This window comes from Macrotis lagotis, chromosome 3 (genome assembly GCF_037893015.1).
Source record: "Macrotis lagotis isolate mMagLag1 chromosome 3, bilby.v1.9.chrom.fasta, whole genome shotgun sequence".
Classification (NCBI taxonomy): domain Eukaryota; kingdom Metazoa; phylum Chordata; class Mammalia; order Peramelemorphia; family Peramelidae; genus Macrotis; species Macrotis lagotis.
Genome location: NC_133660.1, coordinates 18,938,543 through 18,960,539, shown reverse-complemented (window position 1 = coordinate 18,960,539; position 21,997 = coordinate 18,938,543). Strand labels below are relative to the sequence as shown.

General features: G+C 45.3%; 1 protein-coding gene across 5 annotated transcripts in view; it reads right to left on the bottom strand.

Moving 5' to 3' along the window:
• Positions 1-21,997, bottom strand: part of RBPMS (RNA binding protein, mRNA processing factor) — a 141,884-nt gene that overhangs the window by 118,010 nt on the left and 1,877 nt on the right. Inside the window, exon 1 of one of the 5 annotated variants that reach the window (XM_074228251.1) lies at positions 4,387-21,997. The exons of 3 other annotated variants lie outside the window; for them this stretch is intronic. In XM_074228251.1, the coding sequence (XP_074084352.1) occupies positions 4,387-4,467 (81 nt within the window). In that variant the 5' untranslated portion in view covers positions 4,468-21,997. One more of the 5 variants, XM_074228253.1, reaches the window with a different exon arrangement.

Below are 21,997 nucleotides of genomic sequence, written 5' to 3'. Positions count from 1 at the left end.
CTCTCTGCACAACAAAGGCTCTGAGCAGAGCCCCAGTCACAGAACACTCTTAAGAGTTCTGGGCCAGCTCCCTCATGATTCCAGATCACTGAGGCCCTGCCTCCTCTCCAAGGAGGACCCCAAGGCCTGATCTAGTTGTGCCCTCGTCTAGGTCAAGCTACTGCCTGCCCTCCCAGGCTTTTCTGGAGGCTTGTAAGGCAAAGGTAAAAGAAAAGGAAAAGGAAGAAAGGTCAAAATGTCACAAGAGCTGGCAGGGCCTGGAGGGCTCACTGAAGTCCAGAGAAGTTACCTCCCCCAAGACCCAAAGAGGGAAAACCAGGTTTTGAATCCAAGTCCAGGCCTCTTTCCATGGTAGCTAACTGGCAGGCGTAAGGCCTGGACCCAGGGCAGAGGGGTGGTTTCTGCTTTGCCCAGCCTGGCAGCAGTTCTGCAGGGCCCTTGGGGAGGGGCCCTCCAGTCCCATGACCCACCACACACAGGTTCAATATCACGGGCATTCCAGCCTCCCTTCCCCCCTGCCCTGAGCATTTCCCTGACCTACGACGAGCACTCAGGGCCCAGCCTTGCTCCCCCGGCAGGTGAGATAACAGGTAGCTGTGCTTCCCAGCTCCCCATGGGTCAGATGAGGGCGGCTGCCAGGGCCCTGTATCTTCACTGGCAGATAACCAGGGGGGTGGGGCACACAGCCCAACTCTCCTGGTTCTAATGTCCTGCTCAGGGGCCAGTTCATATTGGCAGGATACTTCACTCCCTTTGGACCTGTTTCTTTACCTGATAAACCAGTCAAGTGCTTCTTGCGTGACTCTGGGTGAACAAAGACAAAGACTTGTGCCTCAGTTTCCTCATCTATAAACAAGGGGGTTAGACCAATTCCAATTTTCAATCCCATGGTCTATGTCCCAGCCTCTTCCTTCCTTCAAAGTGCAGCTTTGGGGCTACTTGCTACTGAGAAGCCTTTTCTAACCCACACAAAAATCATGCTCTCTCTCCTTAAATGGTCCTCAATAGAGTGAAATAAGGAAAGACAAATTTCTAAGAGGGAATGGAGAATTTGGAAAACAATCTTATGACTCCCAGGATCAGAAGTTGTGGCTTCCTCTCCACAAATGACCTTCTTCCCCTCAAAAAAGGTCAAGATGAAGTCTGGGCTAGAAGTTAAGTCTAATGGAGATTTCTTGGGAGATTTTTTTTTGGGGGGGGGAGGTCAGAGGAAAGAACAATTGCTATTCCTAAGGCTCTTGGGTTCAGGACCACCTCAAGAAGTGGGGGGCTACTGTGACAAAATATGTTCTGCATTGTCAGATACACTAATGGATGCTTTTGCCTGTTACATCACAAGGGAGGATTTTGTTTTATCTTAGAAATGACTACAATATGAAGATAAAATGCCTCTTTTACAAGATATTTTTAAATAGTGATGTCTATTAGTGATCAAGTACCCAGCTGGTTTCCAATGCTGTCACATTATTCAGTATTAATATGTCTTTTCCTTCTATCACCTAGTCCTTTGCAGGGTTATCCATCTTGCCCACTCATCTTCACCAAAAATCTCTAAGCAAGAAACAACTCATCAGATGTGGTGAAGGAAATCATGGAAGAAGAATGGAAACTCCCTGAGGGCAGGGCCTGAGATTCTGTTATTTTTTATTTTGTTTCTGTGACCTCAAGTAACACAAGACCTTGAGTAAAGAACTATGTGCAAGGAAAACATTTCTGCACTCCACAGGGAGTTCACATATTCAAAAGGGGGAAAAGAATGGCATCTCCAAACTAAAGACCCAATGAGCTTCACTTTGTTGTTGTTCATCTCCATGACTCTGTTTGAAGTCAAAACCTAATGAGGTTTTTGCCATTTCCTTCTCCAACTCATTTCGCAGTCAGGGAAAGTAAGGCAAACAGGATTCAGTGACTTGCCCAAGATCACACAGATAGTAAATGTCTGAAACCAGATATGAACTCAGATCTTTCCAACTCCTGGCCTGGTGCACCATCCACTGCAGCACCTAACTGCCTCAGTTTAACTTTGTTTCCTGGATAAAGTCTAGAAACTTGTTTTAAAGGGCTGTGAGTCAATACCAAGTACCTGAGTGGCCTCCTCAAGAACAGGGTGTGCCAGGCTTGCCTCATTTCCTTATGTGATGGGTTTACTCTTCTGGGACATCAAGGTAACACAACATAGTCTGGATTTCATCAAAAATTTGACAAAGTTGGGGGCAGCTAGATTGCACAATGGATAGAGCACCGGCCCTGCAGTCAGGAGGACCTGAGTTCACATTCAACCTCAGACACCTAATTACCTAGCTGTGTGACCCAGGCAAGTCACTGCAAGGCAAATAACCCCACTGCCTTATAAAAATTTTCAAAAAATTGACAAAGTCTTTCCTATTTTGGAGGAAAAGATGGAGACCTGAGGGCTATATCAGTCAAGTGAATTTTAAACTGGATCAATAGGCATTAATGGATTCATGTTAAACTAGAGGAGAGTCTCCAGTGAGATGTCTCAGGGGCCCTATTCCACTTTATATTTTGAACCATGAATTGGATAAGGCATAAGCAAAATGCTCATAAAACACGCAAATCACAGGTTTTATTAAAAAAAATCTGATAGGGGCAGCTAGGTGGCGCAGTGGATAGAGCACTGGCCCTGGAGTCAGGAGTACCTGGGTTCAAATCTGGTCTCAGACACTAATTACCTAGCTGTGTGGCCTTGGGCAAGTCACTTAACTCCATTTGCCTTGCAAAAACCTAAAAAAAAAAAAACCAATGCAAGTGAATGGAGCTAAGCATGAAATCTTAGAGTGTATCAATAATAAGCCAACCCTCTAAGTACAAGGAGGAGGCAAATGGACCTAAATTGTAGTTCATCACGATGTAAAGAGTTACCCACCTCCCATCGGAGGACTGATGGACTCAAGAATACAGACCAAAGCAGATTGTTTCCTTTTTTGTCTTTTTTTTCTATAGCATACCTAATGTGGAAATGTGTATATAGCAGGGAAGAGGTAGAGAGGGGAAGAGAATGTGAAAATAAAAAAAACTCCAAATAAACAAAAAAGATCTGAGGGTTTTAATGGACCACAAGCTCCATGAGATAACAGAGTGATAATACAGCCAAAAAAAGCCAAGGCATCCATCTATCACTTCTAGGATTAAAGAGGGGCCAGCCCCTGGTCAGACCACAAGGGAAATACCATGTTCAGCCCTGAGAGACACAACCTAAAACTAACATTTTAGGTGAGATCCGCATCTACCACTAGTCTAGAGAAGGGCAACCACTATGGAAATCTGGGGTTAAAACTATACAAAGGAAGATGATCTGAAAGAATTAGAGATACCAATTCTCAATAAAGCTATTCTTTTTTTTAGTTTTTTTTTGCAAGACAATGGGGTTAAGTGACCTGCCCAAGGTCACACAGCTAGGTAGTTATTAAGTGTCTGAGAACAGATTTGAACTCAGGTATTCCTGACTCCAGGGTTGGTGCTCTATTCACTGCACCACTTAGCTGCCCCACAATAAAGCTATTCTTGAAGGCTTGGACGGGCTGGGTTAAAAAAGAGAGATTGGATTTGTAAGTAAAAGCACTGGGAGAAGAAGGTGGGGCCAATTTCACTTGATGTGGAAGAAAATGTCCAAAAAATGAAATGGATTGTATTAGAACCTGATTTTCCCCAGAACTTAACAGGCATTTATCTCCCTTGAGCCTCAGAACCTCCCTGCAAGATAATGGCATTACTATCCCATAGAACAGATGCCAAAACTGAGGCGCAGAAAGGCAAAGGGACTTGCCCATGGTCACCCAGGCAATCAGCTGCAGGAGTGGGACCTGAACAAGTTCTCTGGCTGGCTCTTCAAGATTTTCAATCCTGAATGGAGGAGTCTATTTATTGGGAAAGGCAGCAAAGAGGCTTTGGGGGGTATTACATCACTTGGGGCGCCCTAGTTCTCTCTTGCACTTAGGGGGTCTTGTATTCCTGAATATGGATTCCTGGCTGACCACCCCTTACCTCAGAAGAATTGGCCAAACTCAGAACATGATCATATCCTGAGGCAAATGAAGTCTCCCTAAATTCAGAGAGCAATCATCAGAAGTCTCCCCTTTCGACACCTTCCACAAGAGACCCTCCAAGGTCTCTTCTCTGAGGGGAGTTTAGGAAAGCAAAGAAGGGATTCAATTGTGTGCAAAGGAAAACTCCCTAGACTCTGAATTAGGATTTGGTGGCTCCTCTGGGACGGACCCTTCCAGGATCTTAGGTCCCTTCCATCTCTTAGAGCCACAAAACTCAAGCTGGGCTTTGAAGGGGGCTCATTAAACCAAGTTAAGATGATGGCAATCAACATCCACAAAGCATACTGCATACCCTACCTCACTTAGGTCTCACACCAACCTTGTATGGTAGGTCCTGCAGGGATGACAAAATCCATTTTACAAATGAGGAAACTGAGGCACTGAGGTTAGTGGATCCCATAGCTAGGGCATGTTAGAAGCAGGCCTTGAATCTGGGTCTTCTGACTTCAACTTCAATGCTTTGATCAACTCTATTTTAATGAGGTAGAAATATCAGCAACAACAGCTTCTATCCTGATCATTTCATTTGGTCCTCTTGGGCAATCGGTCCAATGAACCTTAAGGACTTGATCCAGGACTGTTTCCATCTGAATCCCATTGAAAAGATGAGAACAGGGGTGGCTAGGTGGCAAAGTGGATAGAGCACTGGTCCTGGAGTCAGGAGTACCTGAGTTCAAATCCAACCTCAGACACTTAATAATTACCTAGCTGTGCGGCCTTGGGCAAGATACTTAATCCCATTGTCTTGCAAAAAAAAAAAACCCAAAAAAACCTAAAAGGAAAAAAAAAGAGAACAAGAAGAGAACAAAACAATGCTGTCTGCTTCATAGTAGTACTGAAAATGCCTCAAATGCATTCAAAATCCTCACTAGTTGCTCTATTATGGTAGAGAGGATTTTGTTGTTTTGAAGTTATTTTCAGTCATGCCTGACTCTGGTTTCCTACCTCATTTGGGGTTTTCTTGGCAAAGATACCAGAGTGGGTTGTTATTTCCTTCTCCAGCTCATTTTATAAGGAAACTGTGCCAAACAGGGCTCAGTGACTTGCCCAGGGTCACACAGCTAGAAAGTATCCGAGGCTGCAGTTGAACTCAGGTCTTCTGGACTCCAGTATTCTAGCCCCTGCATCACCTAGCTGCCCCAGAAGGTTAGGGTTGAACTTCTATCCAAAACATCAGAAAAGCAGGGCAAAAACCCTTGATCCCCTCAAAAATCATTCCTTATAACTGCTCAGAAAACTCCATTTTTCTAATCTTTAAAAAAATTTAGAGATCAGAGAAGCAGGATGAGCAAACCCTGAGCAAAGCAAACCGGCAGAGAAAGCAGTCAGAGCTGGCACAGCCCAGGGCAGCCCATCTGTCTTGTCCACCCTGGGCTTCTCCTGGAGGTGGGGGCCCCCGGGGGGGGGGCGAGGCAGGGCTGCTCAGCCTCATTTTCTACCCAACATCCCAAGTCAACTGCTATTTTTAAAGCTGGGCTCATGACCTTGGCCTTGGCTTGAACAGCATCTCTGTATTTGGACAGGAGAACTGCATTGTGGGCCATAGCTCATGACGCCATCTCCCAGAGCAGGGAGCCTTAACCTTTTGTGGCGGCCCTCTTCGCAAAGCTGGTGACTCTTGTGGACAGACATCTTCTCACGATCACACCCTCAAATGGATGTAATTAAATCCATAGGATTGCCAAGGAAACCAATGCTACCAAAATACAGTTTCAACATTTTTTTTAAAGTTCTTAGATGCTAGGGTAAGATTCCCCAGGCTAGGGAATAAAGGGCCACCATCTGCATTGGTGAAGGGACTATCTACACTAGGAAGTCATCAAAGGTCTGATATAAGAGGACAAAAGAACACTAGCTTTTGCTTCATGGGGGACAGGCCCAAATCACTATAATATTTATAAACCTTCTATCTGCCTGAGCCTGGGGATCCCACAACTCCTCTGTAATCTTCAGTCTCTTCATTTATAAAATATAAAGCTAAGGGGGCCCAGACCCTCACTAAAATATATCAGGACCTCTTTAGACCTAATTCCTAGGAGACCAGGGTTTGAATGCTCTAAGTGGTTTACTTACTATGTGATCTTGGAGTCAGTCATTAAACACTAAACCTCTTACCTCTTTGTTAGCATGTATGCTAAGGGTCCAGTGAGCCTCTGGGCACCCCACTGATCCATCCCCCTTAAATGCCCTTCAAACAAGCCCAGGAAGGAGAAGATAGAACCGTATCTGCCTCATCTCCAAAACTCTGGGAGTCATGGCTCTTCAAATACATCCGAATCCCCCACTCCCACTAACCCACTTGATCCAGGACCCTGAGCCCCAGGAGACAAGGCCTGAGCCTCTTACCAAATGTGCAAGGTTTTAGATGAAGACTAACACAACAATATATAGGCTACTGGGATGTGGGGCAGGGGAATCCCTCCCAATCTTTGAACTCACAATTACACCCTTCTAACAACTGTCCTGTGAAGCAAGTGGACACTATGTTCACCTTACAGGAGTAAACTGAAGTTCAGTAGTGAAGGTCACAAAGCTAGGAAAGGTTATCAGCCCAGGGTTCCCAAGTGCAGCCCTCACTTGCACCCTCCTGCCTCTTGGCTGCGAGGGTGACACAGGGCTGTGAGAAACAACCAAAGGTGATTTTCAAAGATCTGATTGTGTGTGTTTGAGATACCCACACAGTCACACTGAGGCAGAGGCTGGGAGAAACAAACACAGAAAAAAGAACATTAGGCCAGTCACTTCTCCCTGAGGCCTCAGTTTCCTAATCTATAAAATGAAGGAGTTGAATTCAACGGGCTCTTAGGTCTCTAGGATGACAGAATCGATGACCTATGACTAGATGACTTTCATTATTCTCTTCAGCTCTGAAATCATAATCCTAGGAAATGTCACACACACATAAGAAATTGATGGAGATGGATTTATAAATAATCAAGTAAAAACAAATGATTTGGTCAAATCCTGAGGATGCACACTCAAGTATGGTGGAGTGGTGAATTGGTACAACCATTCTGGAACGTCACAGTCTTTGACCTAAATATTATTCCTCCAGAAGGCATGTATCCCCAGTAAAAAGAGAGTCTCCAAGTACACCAAAATCGTTATAGGAGCATTTTGGGTAGTGGCAAAGTTAAGGTCCCTCAGTGGAGGAATGGTCAAATTCTGATACAGGAATGTACCAGACTGCTACTTGTCTGTAAGGAAAGATGAGAGTGATGAGCCCAGAGGCCCTGGTAAGCCCCATGGGGAACTGATGCTAAGAGAAGTAGACAGCACCAAGTAGACACTATACAACTGTGAGCCAAAACAACCTCGATATCACCGAAACAGAAAACTGTTGCCAATTTGAAAGGACAATCCTGGCCTCAAAGAGAGAGATGAAAAGACACCTCCTTGCCCCAGGTCTCTGCAGAGGTCAGATATCACAGATCCAAATATGGCTTGTAACATCAGACCTAAGTGACCAGTTTCTTCCTCTTTTTCCTTGTTCTCTTTTTACAAAATGTATTTATTATATTTGATGGTTCCCTGAGGGAAGAGAGGAAAGGGATGTGGGCAGAAAACTAGGTGATACATATAAACAAAAAGCAGTTGGGGGCGGCTAGGTGGCGTAGTGGATAAAGCACCGGCCCTGGAGTCAGGAGTACCTGGGTTCAAATCCAGTCTCAGACACTTAAATTACCTAGCTGTGTGGCCTTGGGCAAGTCACTTAACCCCATATGCCTTGCAAAAACCTAAAAAAAATACAAAGACAATTTAGCCTTCATATTAGAACCCTGTTCCCGACAACAAAGAATTTTCCCAGAATGGAACCTAGTACCTCAATTCCCTTTCTGGCTGGGGGTTCAGGGGAAGGGGGGGCTCTTAAGTGAAAGCCAATGGCCAGATTATAGAGCTGACAAGGCCTGGTCCATCAGAGACTGGGAGCCCTGTCTGAGATACTGGGCTTTCTCATCTCAGCCTAGAATGAATGAGTTAATTCTGGTTGGGATGTGAAGCCTTTAGCCCTGCTGTTATCTTCTCTGCATGGTCCAAGGCCTTATATGGTGAGCGGCCTGGGCTGAGGGCGTCCTTCTGGGAGGGAAGGAGGGAGGGAAGGGCTCTGGAGGAGGATTCATTCCTTTGTCCCTGGGGTGGCCCCGAGCTGCTGTTACTGGAGTCATTTTTATTTGGTGTGTGTCTCTCTCTCCGGGGGCCTGTCTCTATCTTCCTTTCAGCCCAGTCCTTTTCCTAGGCTCTAATCTCCACAAAAATTCCCTTCCCTAACTAATTCTAATAAAGATACAGATTTGGACAGATGCAAAGATTCCATCCTCCTTCAGAAAGAAGGTGACACCAAGCCTGCAGACTGAGACCTCCCCTCAATTTCTGCCAACCACTTAGCCAGCTGCACCCTTCATCGTAGGAAGTGCCAGACCTCCCTGATATCTATGCAGCTCATCAGGCTAAGCCCAAGAGATGCTGAGGCAGTGCTGCTCTAAAGAGTGTATTAATGGGAAGCCTAATAAGCATTCTTAGCTTCATGGTGAATATATGCTCAGCTTGTAAAGCAAGCACCTTGGTGGTTGGGGATCCCCAACTCAACAGTCAGAAATGGATGGAGAGAAGGTTGGATCTGGAGTTCAGGAAGACTTGGGTTCAAATCCTCCCACGATCCCTTAGCTAGCTGGCTGTGGGCAAGATGTTCAATTTCTCCATGCCCCAGTTTTTTCATTTGTAAAACAAAAGGGTTGGATTTGGGGGCCTGAGAATCCTTAAATCAATGGTCCCATGGCCTCTGTGGAGCCTTATTCCACATTAACTCATTTGATCCTCACAATCCATTTTATAAATAAGGAGCAAAGTCCAAAAAGAGATCCAGTGACTTGCTCAGGGTCACATGGCTAATATACCTCTGAAGTCTGTGATTTCTCAAGAACTTAAAAGATGGGTCCCTCCTCCTCTATCAGTGGAAGGGTGCAGAATAGGGAGGCTCCCAAGGGGTCTTGACCAGCTCCATCTCTCAGAGATTCTATGCTTAGGACACAGAAAAGGCCCTTTCCTTGTGTCCCAGGACAAAAGAGTCACACTGAGAAGCTCTGTGAGCAATGGGAGGAGAGGTCTGCTGGGACAGTTCCTGGGAAAAGGAAGGGCTTGGCAACATGAGGATTCAATGTAGCAACATGTAGCTGTACCTGCCACCCATCTGAGAGGGAGTTCTAGCCAGAACCTAGAACCAACCCAGGAGGAGCTGTGCCAGGGTGAAGGTGGTTCAGGCCACTCCGGACCAGCCTCTGGCCCATTTAGGAATCGGTCAAGGGCAAAAAAAAAAAAAAAATCAATCATGAGGCCGGTCTTTCTGAGCTCAGACTGACTGGCCCAGAGCATCAGACAGACACACTGCTCACTGCCTTCAAGAAATATGGAGAGAAAGTAAAGACAAACTAGAAAGTCATTGTAAAGCAATAGCCTTTGTATTTTCAAATACCAATACAATCTGTGGGAAGGGAAGAACGCCCAAGCCCAGGACATGACCCACTTCCTGGAACAAGCCAGGCCCAACTGGGACAATTCCAGTAGAACAAAAGGAAGAACTGGAGTTTGTTATAAGGGGATACAGACAATGAAACCCTGCTTCCTCTCTCCATAGTGATGGTCTGCCAATCCCAAAACCTACTTGGGAGTCTTATTTGATAATGAATCCATCTGGAAGGTCAGATTTTCAAACTGGAAAAGCCAAACAAGGCTTCAACAAGGCTCTAGCAACCTCTGGCAGGGAAGGAAGAGATGTTTGGTGGGTTATTTCTAGAGATCAGTTGAGGTTCTTTAAAAAACTCCTTGAGGAAAATAATGCAAGTATTCTGACTTTTTCTACAGATGAGGAAACTCACGGTGAGAGAGGTAAAAGGATTCTAGACTGAAAGGGAGAGGGGTTCCAAGAGATGATTGAGGCCAGTGATTCTCAAAGTGAAACCACGTAACTCTGGGGGTCTCCAAGATTCTGCTAGGCCAAAATTATTTAATAATAATAGTAATAGTAAGGCATTTGAATTGCTATTATTAGTAAACATAGTAAACCAAAGCTCTTTGGGAAGTGGGGTCCTCAGTAATTGATACTGAGGCCAAGTAGTTCTCAAACAGTAGATCCAGGTCAATAGCTGTGTAACCTTACATGAATAACAACCTAAATTCTCCAGGCCTCAGTTTCCCCAGCTGTAAAATGAGAGGAAGAATCTCTTGTCAGAGTTTTACAGCTTTTACAAATGAGAGGCTAAGTGAATTGCTCATGGTCACACAGAGAGTAAAGGTCAAAACTGGTATGGATGGCAGGTTCTGAGATCAAATCCCATCCCTAATCTCTAGCCCAAGTACAGTCTTAGCTATCTTTGTAACCATCTGCTGCAAAATTTCTTGGAGAGACTGGGAGAGGAGAAAGTGCATGATCAGAGATAGCCCTTCCCTTTTCCTTCTCCTCTGTCTCTCTCCTTCCTTCTCTCCCTCCCTCCTCTTTACCTCCTTTCCCTTTTTTTCTCCCTCTCCCTCCTCTCCTCCTCCTCTTCTCTGTTCAGAAAGGCAGAACTGCATGTACCAGTCGTCTGAGAGTTCTGGAATGTTCAAAAGACCTCCCAACTTGCAGGTTTCTCCAACCCCCACTCCCCATCCAGGCATCACAACCCCCACTCACAAGTACTTAAAAAAATGGTCTGGGCGGTTATGTCCACAAATGAGAGTTTAGTTAGCTTATCTCACCAGACTGATTTTCCCCTCTATTCTCCCCTCCTCAACTCACCCCGTGACGAATTGTACTTAAGAGTCAGATGGGTCTTTCTGGCTGGTCTCTGAATAGGATACTAGAGCAGTTGGGGGGGCACAGTGCTAAAAGCACCAGGTCAAGAAGACCTGAATCTAAATCTGGCCTCAGCTGGGCAAGTCACTTAACCATGTTTGCCTCAGTTTCCTTATCTGTCAAATGAGCTAGAAAAGGAAATGGCAAATCACCCTAGGACCTGTGCCAATAAAACCCCAAATAGGGTCACAAAGAGACAGATACAACTGAAACAAATAAGTAAAGCCATCTCCATCAGCCACCTCTCGACCTTGATGTGGGATGTCTCATCTCAGATTCCCTCCTGGAGGCACACAGCCCTTCAGGGTGGTGGTCCAACACATAGGGTACTGATTCTGGAGTCAGAGAAATGGAATTAAGATCTGCCTTCCTCAGCTGTAAAATGGGGGTGATTATAGCAGACTTCTCTAAATCATTTCTCATCTCACTGCCTGCTGCACCAGAACCAGAAAGGCTGGATGACCCTGGATGCTCAGGATGTCTGTCACATGCAGGCTAAATTTGCTCCCCTTCGAGGTCCCAGACACTGGTTTTCCTTCCACAGGAGCAGCATGGAGCCATCACAGGAAGACCTGAGTTCAAATCTGGCCTCAGATTCTCATTAGCTAAGTAACCCTGGATAGGATACAGCTGCTGACTGCCTCAGTTTCCTTGACTGTAAAAAGGGAGGGGAGATGTTGTGAGAATCACCTGGGATATTTTAAAGCCTTAGGGTAGGCATGGCCCATAATATATAGGTGTTACATAAAGCCTGTTCTTCTCCCACCCACCACCCACCCCCAACACACAAACCCTTTGCAGAAATTTGCAGAAAACCCAGAGCAGAAGACAGGTAGCAGGGTAAAGGCCCAGCCAAGTTGTGATTAGGCAAGGGCATGAGGGGAAAGGACAGACATTTCCAGGCAGGATGTTGACCTCTCAGAAGCTGTAGCCTTTGGGTTCTGCCCCAACCAAAATCAGACCCACAGGGCTCACAATCCACTTAAGAACCTGGAGAAATTCCTGGAAGGCCTCCCAGTCTAGAGGGGAGATTCCTGGCTGGGGCAGGCAGGAGGCCCTAGGCTCTCTGGAATTACAGCCAGCATTTTAAAATTTGCAAAGGGCTTTCCAGGTTATCCCTCTCATCCATCCCCACAGTCTGTGAAGGTGGCTATTATTAAGCCCATTTGAAAGATAAGAAAAAGAGAGGAGTGGGGGATAGTTAAGTGTTTACCTAGCTTCATGTAATTATTGTCCGAGGGAGGTCATGGTACAACCATGGTCCAATTACCCCATTTCTCTGGTCTATATTTAAGGGTCATGCTGGGGAACTGGAGCTAAAACTTGAGTAGAAAAGCTCACCCAGGTTGCAGCTGCACGAGCTCTTGGTCAGTCCATCAAAATCCACATTTTTTTTCTCTGAAAAACTACTGTTCATCCATGCCTCAATCAACTAATTTTTCTTTTTTTGGGGGGGTAGGCGAGGCAACAGGGTTAAGTGACTACCCCAGGGTCACACAGGTAGTGAATGCTAAGTTTCTGAGGCTAGGTTCGAACTCAGTCTTCCTGACTATAGAGCTGGTGCTCTCTATCCACCATGCCACCTAGCTGCTCCAAAAAACTAATTAAAAAAAAAACAAATTTAAGGCCTTAGGTCTTATCAAATTTCAATTTATTAGGCTAAATTCAAAGATCAAGCCCACAGAGGCCTTCCTGGACCCTGCCTCTCAGGGTGTGAGGCAGACAAAGAGATCCCAAGCTGATAAAATGGCAGCCTCCTAAGGTCCAGAAGAAGGTATTTATATTTGTCCAGGTTTCTTTGCCTCTAACTCCATCAGTCTGGGGCCTATTTAGAAGCAGACAAGTGACCGATCACAACTGAATTAGAATCTCTAATACAGACAGCATCAATGAAATCAAGCCAACCTGCTCTGGAAGACATTCTGAGAGACACAGGCATTCTCAACAAGAACCATTTCATCCCCGAAGTCTTGGAATTTTTAACAGCCAGAGCTAGTATCTCCTTAGCTGACCCACTCCCAGAATCTCAAGAGCCCAGGGCTAGGGCTTCAGAGAGTCATCCTGGGAATTCCAAAGCTCAACAGCCTTGCTCCCTTGCCCCACCCTCAACCCATCAGTTCAACTTCCTTAAAAAACAAAATAAAATATATGGAGGCTGGTCTTTATTCTGCTTTCATATATATGGGAGCTAAAAATAGGAAGCTAGGGAATGACATAAGTTTCTATATTTGACCCAAGTATGTTTTCTCCATTGTTACCAGTCAGCCCACCAATGACGTTCTCCACCAATCCGACCGTGTTTCTAATTATCAGAGAGGAGATGACTGTTCCTACGGATAGGCCTGGCTTCCTTGGAAAAGGAGAGGTTCACTACAGTCAAGCAGATAGGCTTTGGGGAAGTTCCATCCATTTGAAGCTTCATAGAGCGAGAAAAGCTTTCAACTGGTTGGCAGGAGACCCGACCAGGGATCTGGCCTCAACACACACACTGACCAGCTAGTGGACCCTAAGAAGTCACTAGCTCTCTCTCTCTCTCTCTCCCAGCCAGATCCTTCATCTTTAAAATAAGGGGAAGCGGGAGAATGGAGAAGGAAGAGACCAAAATAGTAATACTAATAGCTTTCATTAAAATTACAAAGAACAAGCCTAGCCCCAAAGAAGGGATGGGAGAAGGCACAGCCCTTCTACTACTTTGCAGAGCTGGGAGGGCCAAGGGTGGGCAGGTTGCAGGTTTTTCAAACTTTTTCAATGTATTAATCTTTGTTTTGTTCTACTTTTTTTCCCAAAAATATTCTTTGTTTTATGGGTTGGCTAGAAGGGGGTGGGTAGGGAGGAGGGAGCAGAAATATTGGTGATGTAAAAAAAGCGAATCAAAATAGATTTTCCCCTCTATTTTTCTACATTAATATATATTATTTATGAATAAAACAAGCTTTTCCATAACACAGTTCAATAAAAACTTTGTTCATGAAACTGTAAATCTACGATGTACAAATTGCTATTCCTTCCCTATATACAATAAAATTATCAGATAAATTTCCCTTTTTCTTTTTTTTCTACTCTCCCCCCAAGAAAAATAATAGCTAGCATTTGTTTGCAAACTACATTCCAAGGGTTATCTGAACCTCACAACAAGAGTAAAATAGATGCAATTATTGCCCCCATTTTACAGATGAAGAAACTGAGGAGGAAAGAGAGCAGGTGCCAAAACCAAATCTCACCAGCTATCCTAACCAAGGACAGTAATCTCAGAAGGACTAACCCATTGGCTCGGTCTTCCCAGCTCACCACCTCAGGGCGTGCTGCCAGTCAAAGGGGGATGCCCCTCCCATGCTTCCTTCCAGGATAGATCTGACCAGGAAAAGAAACACTAACTGGCCACCAAGTACTTAAGTGGGAAATTCACAGCACCCCACGATTTTCTGGGGGTACACAGACAGAAGAGAAAGAGCCTCTGCCTAAAGAGGTTCCCATTCTATCAGCTGAATGAGAGGATCTTAGGCTCTAGATAATCCAATCCCAAAAGCATCTTACTACATGCAGAACCCTAGGTTAAAAAGCTGGGTGACACCACCACAAGCCCCCACTGCCCTTGAAGAACCCCTATTATGAAGAGAAGATCTGAGGGGGTAGAGACAAGGCCCACTCCCCTACAGACAAACGAGTAGGCAGAGTGTCAGCCTCCAAACAGGAAAGGGAAATCTCTCCTCTTGCATCCTTCCAGGTTGGGTTCAAACCTTCCAGGGCAAAGCCCAGAAGAGGCTAGCAGATACCCTCCAGGTGGGCAGGTCACCACAGAGGCAGGAAGCAAGCTGGCTGAAAACAGGCCATCCCAGAGGCCGCCAATGGAGGAGAAAAGGCAGATAGACCCAGCCACAAAAGGTATCCCCAAGGAACAGGCCACTTTCCCTACTAACCCTTCAGTGAACACTGCTCACTGTCCAAACCATTTATTAGTAATGGGCCTGGGACAGCTATCCATTTTCACTTCCTTTTTCTGTATAGTGTTGATATTAAAATGTTAAAAGATAAATTAGCAAATCAGAAATAGTCTCCCTCCCCATGTACTTTAATATTACTTTGTTTTAATCATTTTTTTAAAAAGTTTTACCTAATTGGCCATGTGTATCCTATGTCAGATTACTAGTTTTCTGGGGGAGGATGGAGGGAGAAAGATGTGGAACTCAAAAATCTTACCCAAAAGAATGTTGAAAATTATCTTTACACATAATTGGAAAAAAATAAAATACAAAAAAAAGTTTTTGTTTATGCTTTGAGTTTCCACCTCTGACCTCAGTAGTGCATCCCATATAGTTCCCTCCTTTTCCAAGGGTGCGTAGCCTTCTACTCTGCAGCATGGGGTGGCAGCAGACTAATCAGGCACTGCAAGGACATTTATGGACCTCTAGAACAGTGACCATGTCCCCCCACAAATGACCTCCATGATCCATTCCATTTCAAAAGCATTTATTAAGGATTAATAACCCTTGGGGGGGGGGTGTTGGGACAGAGAGGGTGGACGTGTTCCTGAGAAATAAGCCACAGGACACTTGGGAGTCTAACTTAGGTCACTCTACTGTTCCGATCCCACCTTGGCTGGCAGCTGATCTACCAGTTTAAGAAATAGTGATGGGAAGAAGTAGAATGCAGGAAATTCATGAAAGAGGCACCCCTGCCTGTCTTGGGGGGCATCAGCAGGTCCAAGTTGGCAATTCTGCTTAGACCCTCATTGCCTCATGTGACCCAGAAAAAGGTTCACCCTCTCTATGGGCCTCAGTTTCCTAGCCTGAAAAGTAAGCAAGTTGTCTCTGATGAGCTGGATAAATGTGTTATTTAACCAGAAAGTTAAAAAAAGAAAGAAAACCTCCACTCAAGCCAGCTTCATAGAGGGCTATGGACACCACACAGAGCTCTAGAAAATGACCAAACTGGGACTGTCTGGGTGACTGTCTAGAGGAGCGATCCAAAATGTTGCTCAACAGCCCAATGGAGCCAGACCCAGGAGAGAAGCTCAGCAGAAGGACATTCAAGGGCCTGACTGCTGACGTCCACCTTCCTCAATAGCTTCAATCTTGTGATTGTGGATTTTTGTGCCCTTAATGGGCATGAGAGCAGCATTGGCAGAGAAGGCATGCCCATAGCCTCCCAGCTGAGCTCCCTTCCAGGGATTCTCTGCATGGGGGGGGGGGGTTGGAGGAGGGAGAGGGTGCCTGCCCTTCCTTTCCTCCCCCTCCAAAAGCCCAGGGCACAGGACCTGTTTTCACTCAGTCTGGTGGTTATCTGCATAGGGCCTCCTCCAACACAAAGGGATCAGATATTCAAGAAGAGGAGGAAGAAATCCTTCTTTTGTCTCCTCCCCTGGGTCATTTCCGGCTGTTAGCTACACCCCAGAACCTACTCCCCCCCACCAACTTCTTAAGGCTCTTCATTGATTTTTTTCTATCTGGTATCACAGAAAAATCAACCAACTTTGCAGGAAGAGGCTCCAGTAGCCCTGGCTTTAAGATGGCCAGAGGCAGGGCTTTCCTAAAGCCTACCATTTTCAAAAAGTTGTTCTTACACTCCCCTCCTGAATAACAGTGTCATCATCATACCCATTTTGTAGATGAGGAAACTGAGGCAGAGTGGTGAACTGAACGGACCGGACTGGAAACTGCCCTTGAATGCTCAAGACAAACATGGCAGCTTCATCTGTAATCCCCAACCCTGGAAGCCCCAGAAGAAAGTGGCAGGAGGGAACAAACCTAGTAAGGCACTAATAACCTGAGAATGGCGAGGAAAGAAGAAACAGGGAAGATAGAGTCCCCAAAGAGATGGACATCCTCAGAGGGAAGGAATATATGCCAGGAGGAATTCCACATATTTGATGGCAAAAAGTTACAAAGCCAGTTCAATGGTTTGTGTTGATATGACCAGAAATTTATAATAAAGCATTAAAATAATTCTAAATATAGGCCAGAACTGGTGTTTTTATTTAAGCTCATAAGCCAGAATGCACTGCCCCTCAAACCCAGGTGGTAGGGTATAGTGGGTGGGCAGGTATCAGTGTCAGGATCTCTTGACCTTGAGAGCCAAGAGCCACCAAGGTCCCTTTCCTCTCTGACATTCCTATGATCTTGGAAGCTAGATCCAACTGCTAGACTTTCTCTGAGCCTCTGTTTCCTCTTCTGTGAAGCCCCCCCAAGAAGACTAACCCTTCACTCTCCAATTCATATGACAAGAACTAGTTGTTAACGTTTATTAATAAGACGCTAGGCTGTGCCAGGAGCTGGAGTGGATTCTAGGGATACAGGGAAAGGCAAAAAGCAATCCCTGCGCCCTGGAGGAGCTCCCAGTCTTAATGGAGGAGAAGATAAGATATAGAAACCAGATCCATGGCCAGGGAATGGAGGGGTCTCAGAGGGAAGGCTCTAAGAAGGGCTAAGAGGCTACCTGAAGGAGGGATTTCAGAGGTATAGACTAGAAAGGAGAGCATTCCAGGAATCTGGGACAGAGGCAAAGATGAGGAGACCATCCATTTGAGCAAAAGTTAATAAAAAAAAAAGAAATCCAAGTAGCTTCATGGCGAGGGAGAAACTCTCAACTAACTTGGTGTCAGGAGGCCTGGCCAGGGATCTGGTCTCAACACACACCGACCAGCTAGATGACCCTAAGTAAGTCCCTAGTTCTCTCTCTGAGCCAGCTTCCTCATCTTTAAAATAAGGGGAAAGGGAAAGAGTAGAGAAGGGGAACAGAAAAATGAAACTAATAGCTAACATCAAAATTACAGAGCAGCCCTCTCTGGGGCAGAAAAGAGGTAGAAGAGAAGGCTGGTGAGGGAAGGTTGAAGGATCCACATAGGAATGGATGGCAACCACTTGGTTCAACTCAACAGGAAATCAATGAGAATCGTAGATGGGTACATCATGAGACAGGCAGACCCAGAATGGCAGAGAGGGCATCAATAAGACTGATGCAAGTGCCCTGTTTAAAGTGGTCCCCAGCTGTGGCCTCAACTCTTTTGCCTCAACTATATCTATTTGTTTCAAGGGAAGGCTCAGAGATTATTTAGGTATTAACTCTGGTGAGTGAGAGAGAAGGAAAGGGAGGAGGAAAAAAAGAATTAGAAGAAAGAAAGCTCAATTGTCTCCTCTCCCAAAGAACGTAAGCTTCTTGGGAATGGGGGGGGTCCCCACTTTTTGTTTCCAACTCCTGGCCAGTAGTAAAGAAAAACAACCAGGAGAGGCTTAAAGATTTCTGCAATGACAATGAGGAAGCCTCCAATCCAGAGGACCAATGATGGAGCAGGCCTCCTGATAGAAGAGTGGCACCTCCAACGTATAAAAGGAGACATCCACTTTGGGGAGATGGCCCAAGTGTGGTTCTGTTCTGAGTTTTTGACTTCTTTCTTGGGTGGTGATAGAGGGAAGAGCAACTAGCAAGAATGGTGCTCCCCTCCTCCCCCCACCCAAAAGAAGGACTAAAAGAGGGTCCCTCAAGACAGCTTTCAGAAGGAAGCACCGACAAGAAGGCCAGCTCTGAGCGTAACATGCTGGATGTATTAGAATACTTTTATAAAGAGCAAGCTGTATATAATAGAGATTTGTGGTTTTCGTATATAATCCTTTTTTTATATATGGAGAAATCTTTTCTTTTTTTGGTATTCATTAGCCACAGAATTAAAATAAAGGATTAAAACTAAAAAATGCTCTTTGACTAAATAAAAGTTTTTTAGAAAGAAGAAAATAAAACCAGGATGTGGGACTAGGTAACACAGAAAGGTCCATTCTGTCTCTGATCTCCTGTCTCAGAGGGGAACAGAGGAAAGGGTCCCTGCTCCAAAGCTGAGTTCTACCCAGGCCTGGCAAGATTTCTGGGGGTTTACAGGCTCCCCAATCACTCTGGCTCTCCACTTGGTCATGGTTTGGCCTCCATAAATAGCAATTGCTTCTGTCTGGGTCAGAAACTTAAAAACTTCTTCCGGACTGGGTTTTGAGGCTTTTTGATTTCTTTGCAAAAGAGGCTCTTCTTCCTTCTTTTCTTTTTCACCTGCCTTAACCACTGAGAAACCCTGACGATCTTTCCCTCCCAGCTTCATTTTTTTAGAAGTGGTCATTCTTGGCTTCTTTGCCTATCCCTCTTACCTAACCTAAATGACTGATTGGTATTGCCTCAGTCACGCTGGAAACTGGGAAAGGCCTGGCTTTAAAAAGTCAAGGTCTCCCCATTGCATCCAGGGCCATCTCCAGTCATTCTGATTCATATCTATGGTCACTGGACCTAGAGCTCTGAAGGAGAAAGTGAGGCTGGGGCCTTAGCACAGCGCCCCCTCACTCCAATCCAATTCACATTCATGTGGTGGCGTCACCTCCCTGATGTTCTTTGAGACCACCGAGGAACAAACTATACTGACTGGTGGAGTGATCTTGGACTTTACCTTCAGCGAGCAGGAAAAAACAAAGGGACTGTATTCTTGGACATTTTTCAGCTGCAAATCTCTCTGAGAAGTAGAGAGGGTTGGGGGCCACCAAGGAGAAAGATAGGAGTACCCAATGGGTGGGAGAGAATGGGAGATCCTCAGAGAGATGTTTCTCAGAAATAACAGAACAGGGAAGACTAATGCTGCCTACTGATGAGGAACATGACTCCCTGCTGGTCTCCTTATAGATCTATGAAACCAAAACTAGAACCAATTTCCATCTGCAATAGATTGGCCATCCAAGGACTTGGGTTCAAATCTTACTTCTGATACTGAGTCCATGTGACCCTAGGCAAGTCACTTCCCTTTCTGTGCCTCAGCTTTCTCATTTGTCAAATGAGGAATTGGGCTAGGTAAGGAATTCAAGTTATCTGCATTTCACAGCTTAGCCCCCCAGGAAGGAGTAGGGCTCCCACCCAGGACCCCTAACTTCATACACAGCACCCTCTTTTAAAGAGTTATTTGAGGACTTGTAGAGTTTCAGGTCACATAGCCAATGTGAATCAGAGGGCAGCCATCCCACACCTCTATGAGGCCATGATTAATGAATCCTAAAGATGCTGAGGGCCTTGAACCAGATGAAGGCATTTTCTAGAACTGGAAAAGGGAAGGCCTCCAGGAGAAGCCCTGCAGAAGCAACCTGTCACTTGGTAATAGAGGACCATTGAAGGTTTTTGAGGAGGTGAGTGCTATGGTCAAAGATGGTTTTAAGAAGATCTAGCATGGGGTAACTGAAAGAATCCCAAAGTCCTGGGTTCAAATCCTGTATCAATCTTTCTTAGCTACCTGGCTGAAGACCAGCCGTTTCTCCCATCTGTGCCTCAGTGACTGAGTGGAGCCACATGGCTTTAGAAGTCACAGTGAGGACAGAGGCAGGTAGTTAGTCAAGCTTCCTTTATCAGTGCAGATATGAAGTCAGGAGGGTCTCATTAAGGCCAACAGAAAAGAAAATAGTGTTTGTTTAGTATTAAAAAGGAAACCAAGGTTTGGCCATGAAGTGACTTGTCCAAGGTTGGCATGTGTGACATAAACCGAACTCAGGTCTTCCAGACTCCAGTTCCACCTGCTAAGACCCCATTGCCTAATGAATGGGCCAACCCCCACCCCCACCCCATGTTGTTTCTTCTCAAGCTAGGGGAGGAAGCTGCCCATGCTCCCTTCTTACCCTCACAAGCTCACACCTGGCACCACTGGTATCAAAGAAATGCCAGCATATTGTACCTCCATCAGGAGAGCCAGAAATGCCCACTGCCCCGACCCCAGCCAGTCATCCCTAAATAAGATACTGGCACAGATAATATATCTTTACAGAGGTCTGAGAAAATCTTTTTCGTAACTGCCCAAGGAAGTAGCTTCAGCCTTCTAGAGGTAGGCAAGGGATTCTGAGACATGCTCCCTGACACCAAAGGCTTCTGGGGGTTCAAACACTAGCTCTGCTGTGCATCCTGAGACAGATGTGGCCAGGCTCTGCGAGGGGACGAAGCATCATGTGGTTCCCCCCTTTTTGCTCCAGGAGGCTGGGGAGAGATGGGGCCCATGGTCCTTGGGTCCATGAGCCTAGGCCAGTCACATCGTCAATATCCTGCAAATACCCCCAGAAATCATCATCTCAGAAAGACCTGAGCATTAGAAACCCCTATCTGCTACAGACAGCAAGAATGCCACTGTCTTTATCCATGTGGCCTCACTGGTTCTGAAACAATTCCCTCCAAACTCCTTGGGTCAAAACAGTTTTCTAATTTGCTAGCAGTGATAAAGACATAAAACTCACTGAAAAATGTCTGTTGTACAGCATTCCAGAAAAAACATTCTCCTACCTTTATTTGAGTTCACTTATTTATTTGTACCCCCCTTCCTCAAATAGTATTTAAAACTGTGGAATGAGCATGTCCATATTATATTAAAATAGAATTATATTGTAACTTTGGGATTTAATTGCAGAAAATAAAAAAAGGAAACCAATGATACTGAAATTAAATGATATAAATATGTAATATATAAATTTGTAACTGTTTCTAGAATGCATTTGCTCATAAATTTATACATATCAATATATATAAATCTTCCCAGTCCCCAGGTTAAGAACCCTTGGCCTGGATAAAGGTCACTGGCTCAATGAGATTAGGGTGCCTTACTCAGTACTTTGACATCATTAACAAACTTTTAAAAGTCTACCGTTGGTTTAATAAAAATTCTAAGGGCTTCTCAATGAAGAGCCAAGGCGGCCGGGCTCGGGGATAGTTTCCTGCCTTTGGAGAATAACAGGAGGACGCTGCAAAGGGAAAAAAATGTCCTCAGATAATTTTCTAGAGATTTCTAGGAGGATTTTGCCACCTACTTGTATCTAACTCCCAAATGCAGATTTGTCTAGGAACTTGGTCTCTGTGTCTCTTTGTCCCTGTCTTCTCTTGTCTGTCTCTGTCTTCTGTCTCTCTTTCACTGTCTCCTTGCCTCTGTTTCTGTCTGTCTCTCTCTTTGTCTCTGACTCTGGGTTTTTGGTGACCAAGAGACCTGCAGTCCTCTCCCTCATCTAGTACAATGAGTCCGCTGAGTCTGAAAGTAAAAAGTTCTTTCCCCTTGGAATCTGAGCACAACATCCACAGCAAAACAGACCCTGCTCTGGGTCAAGCGGGGGGGGGGGGG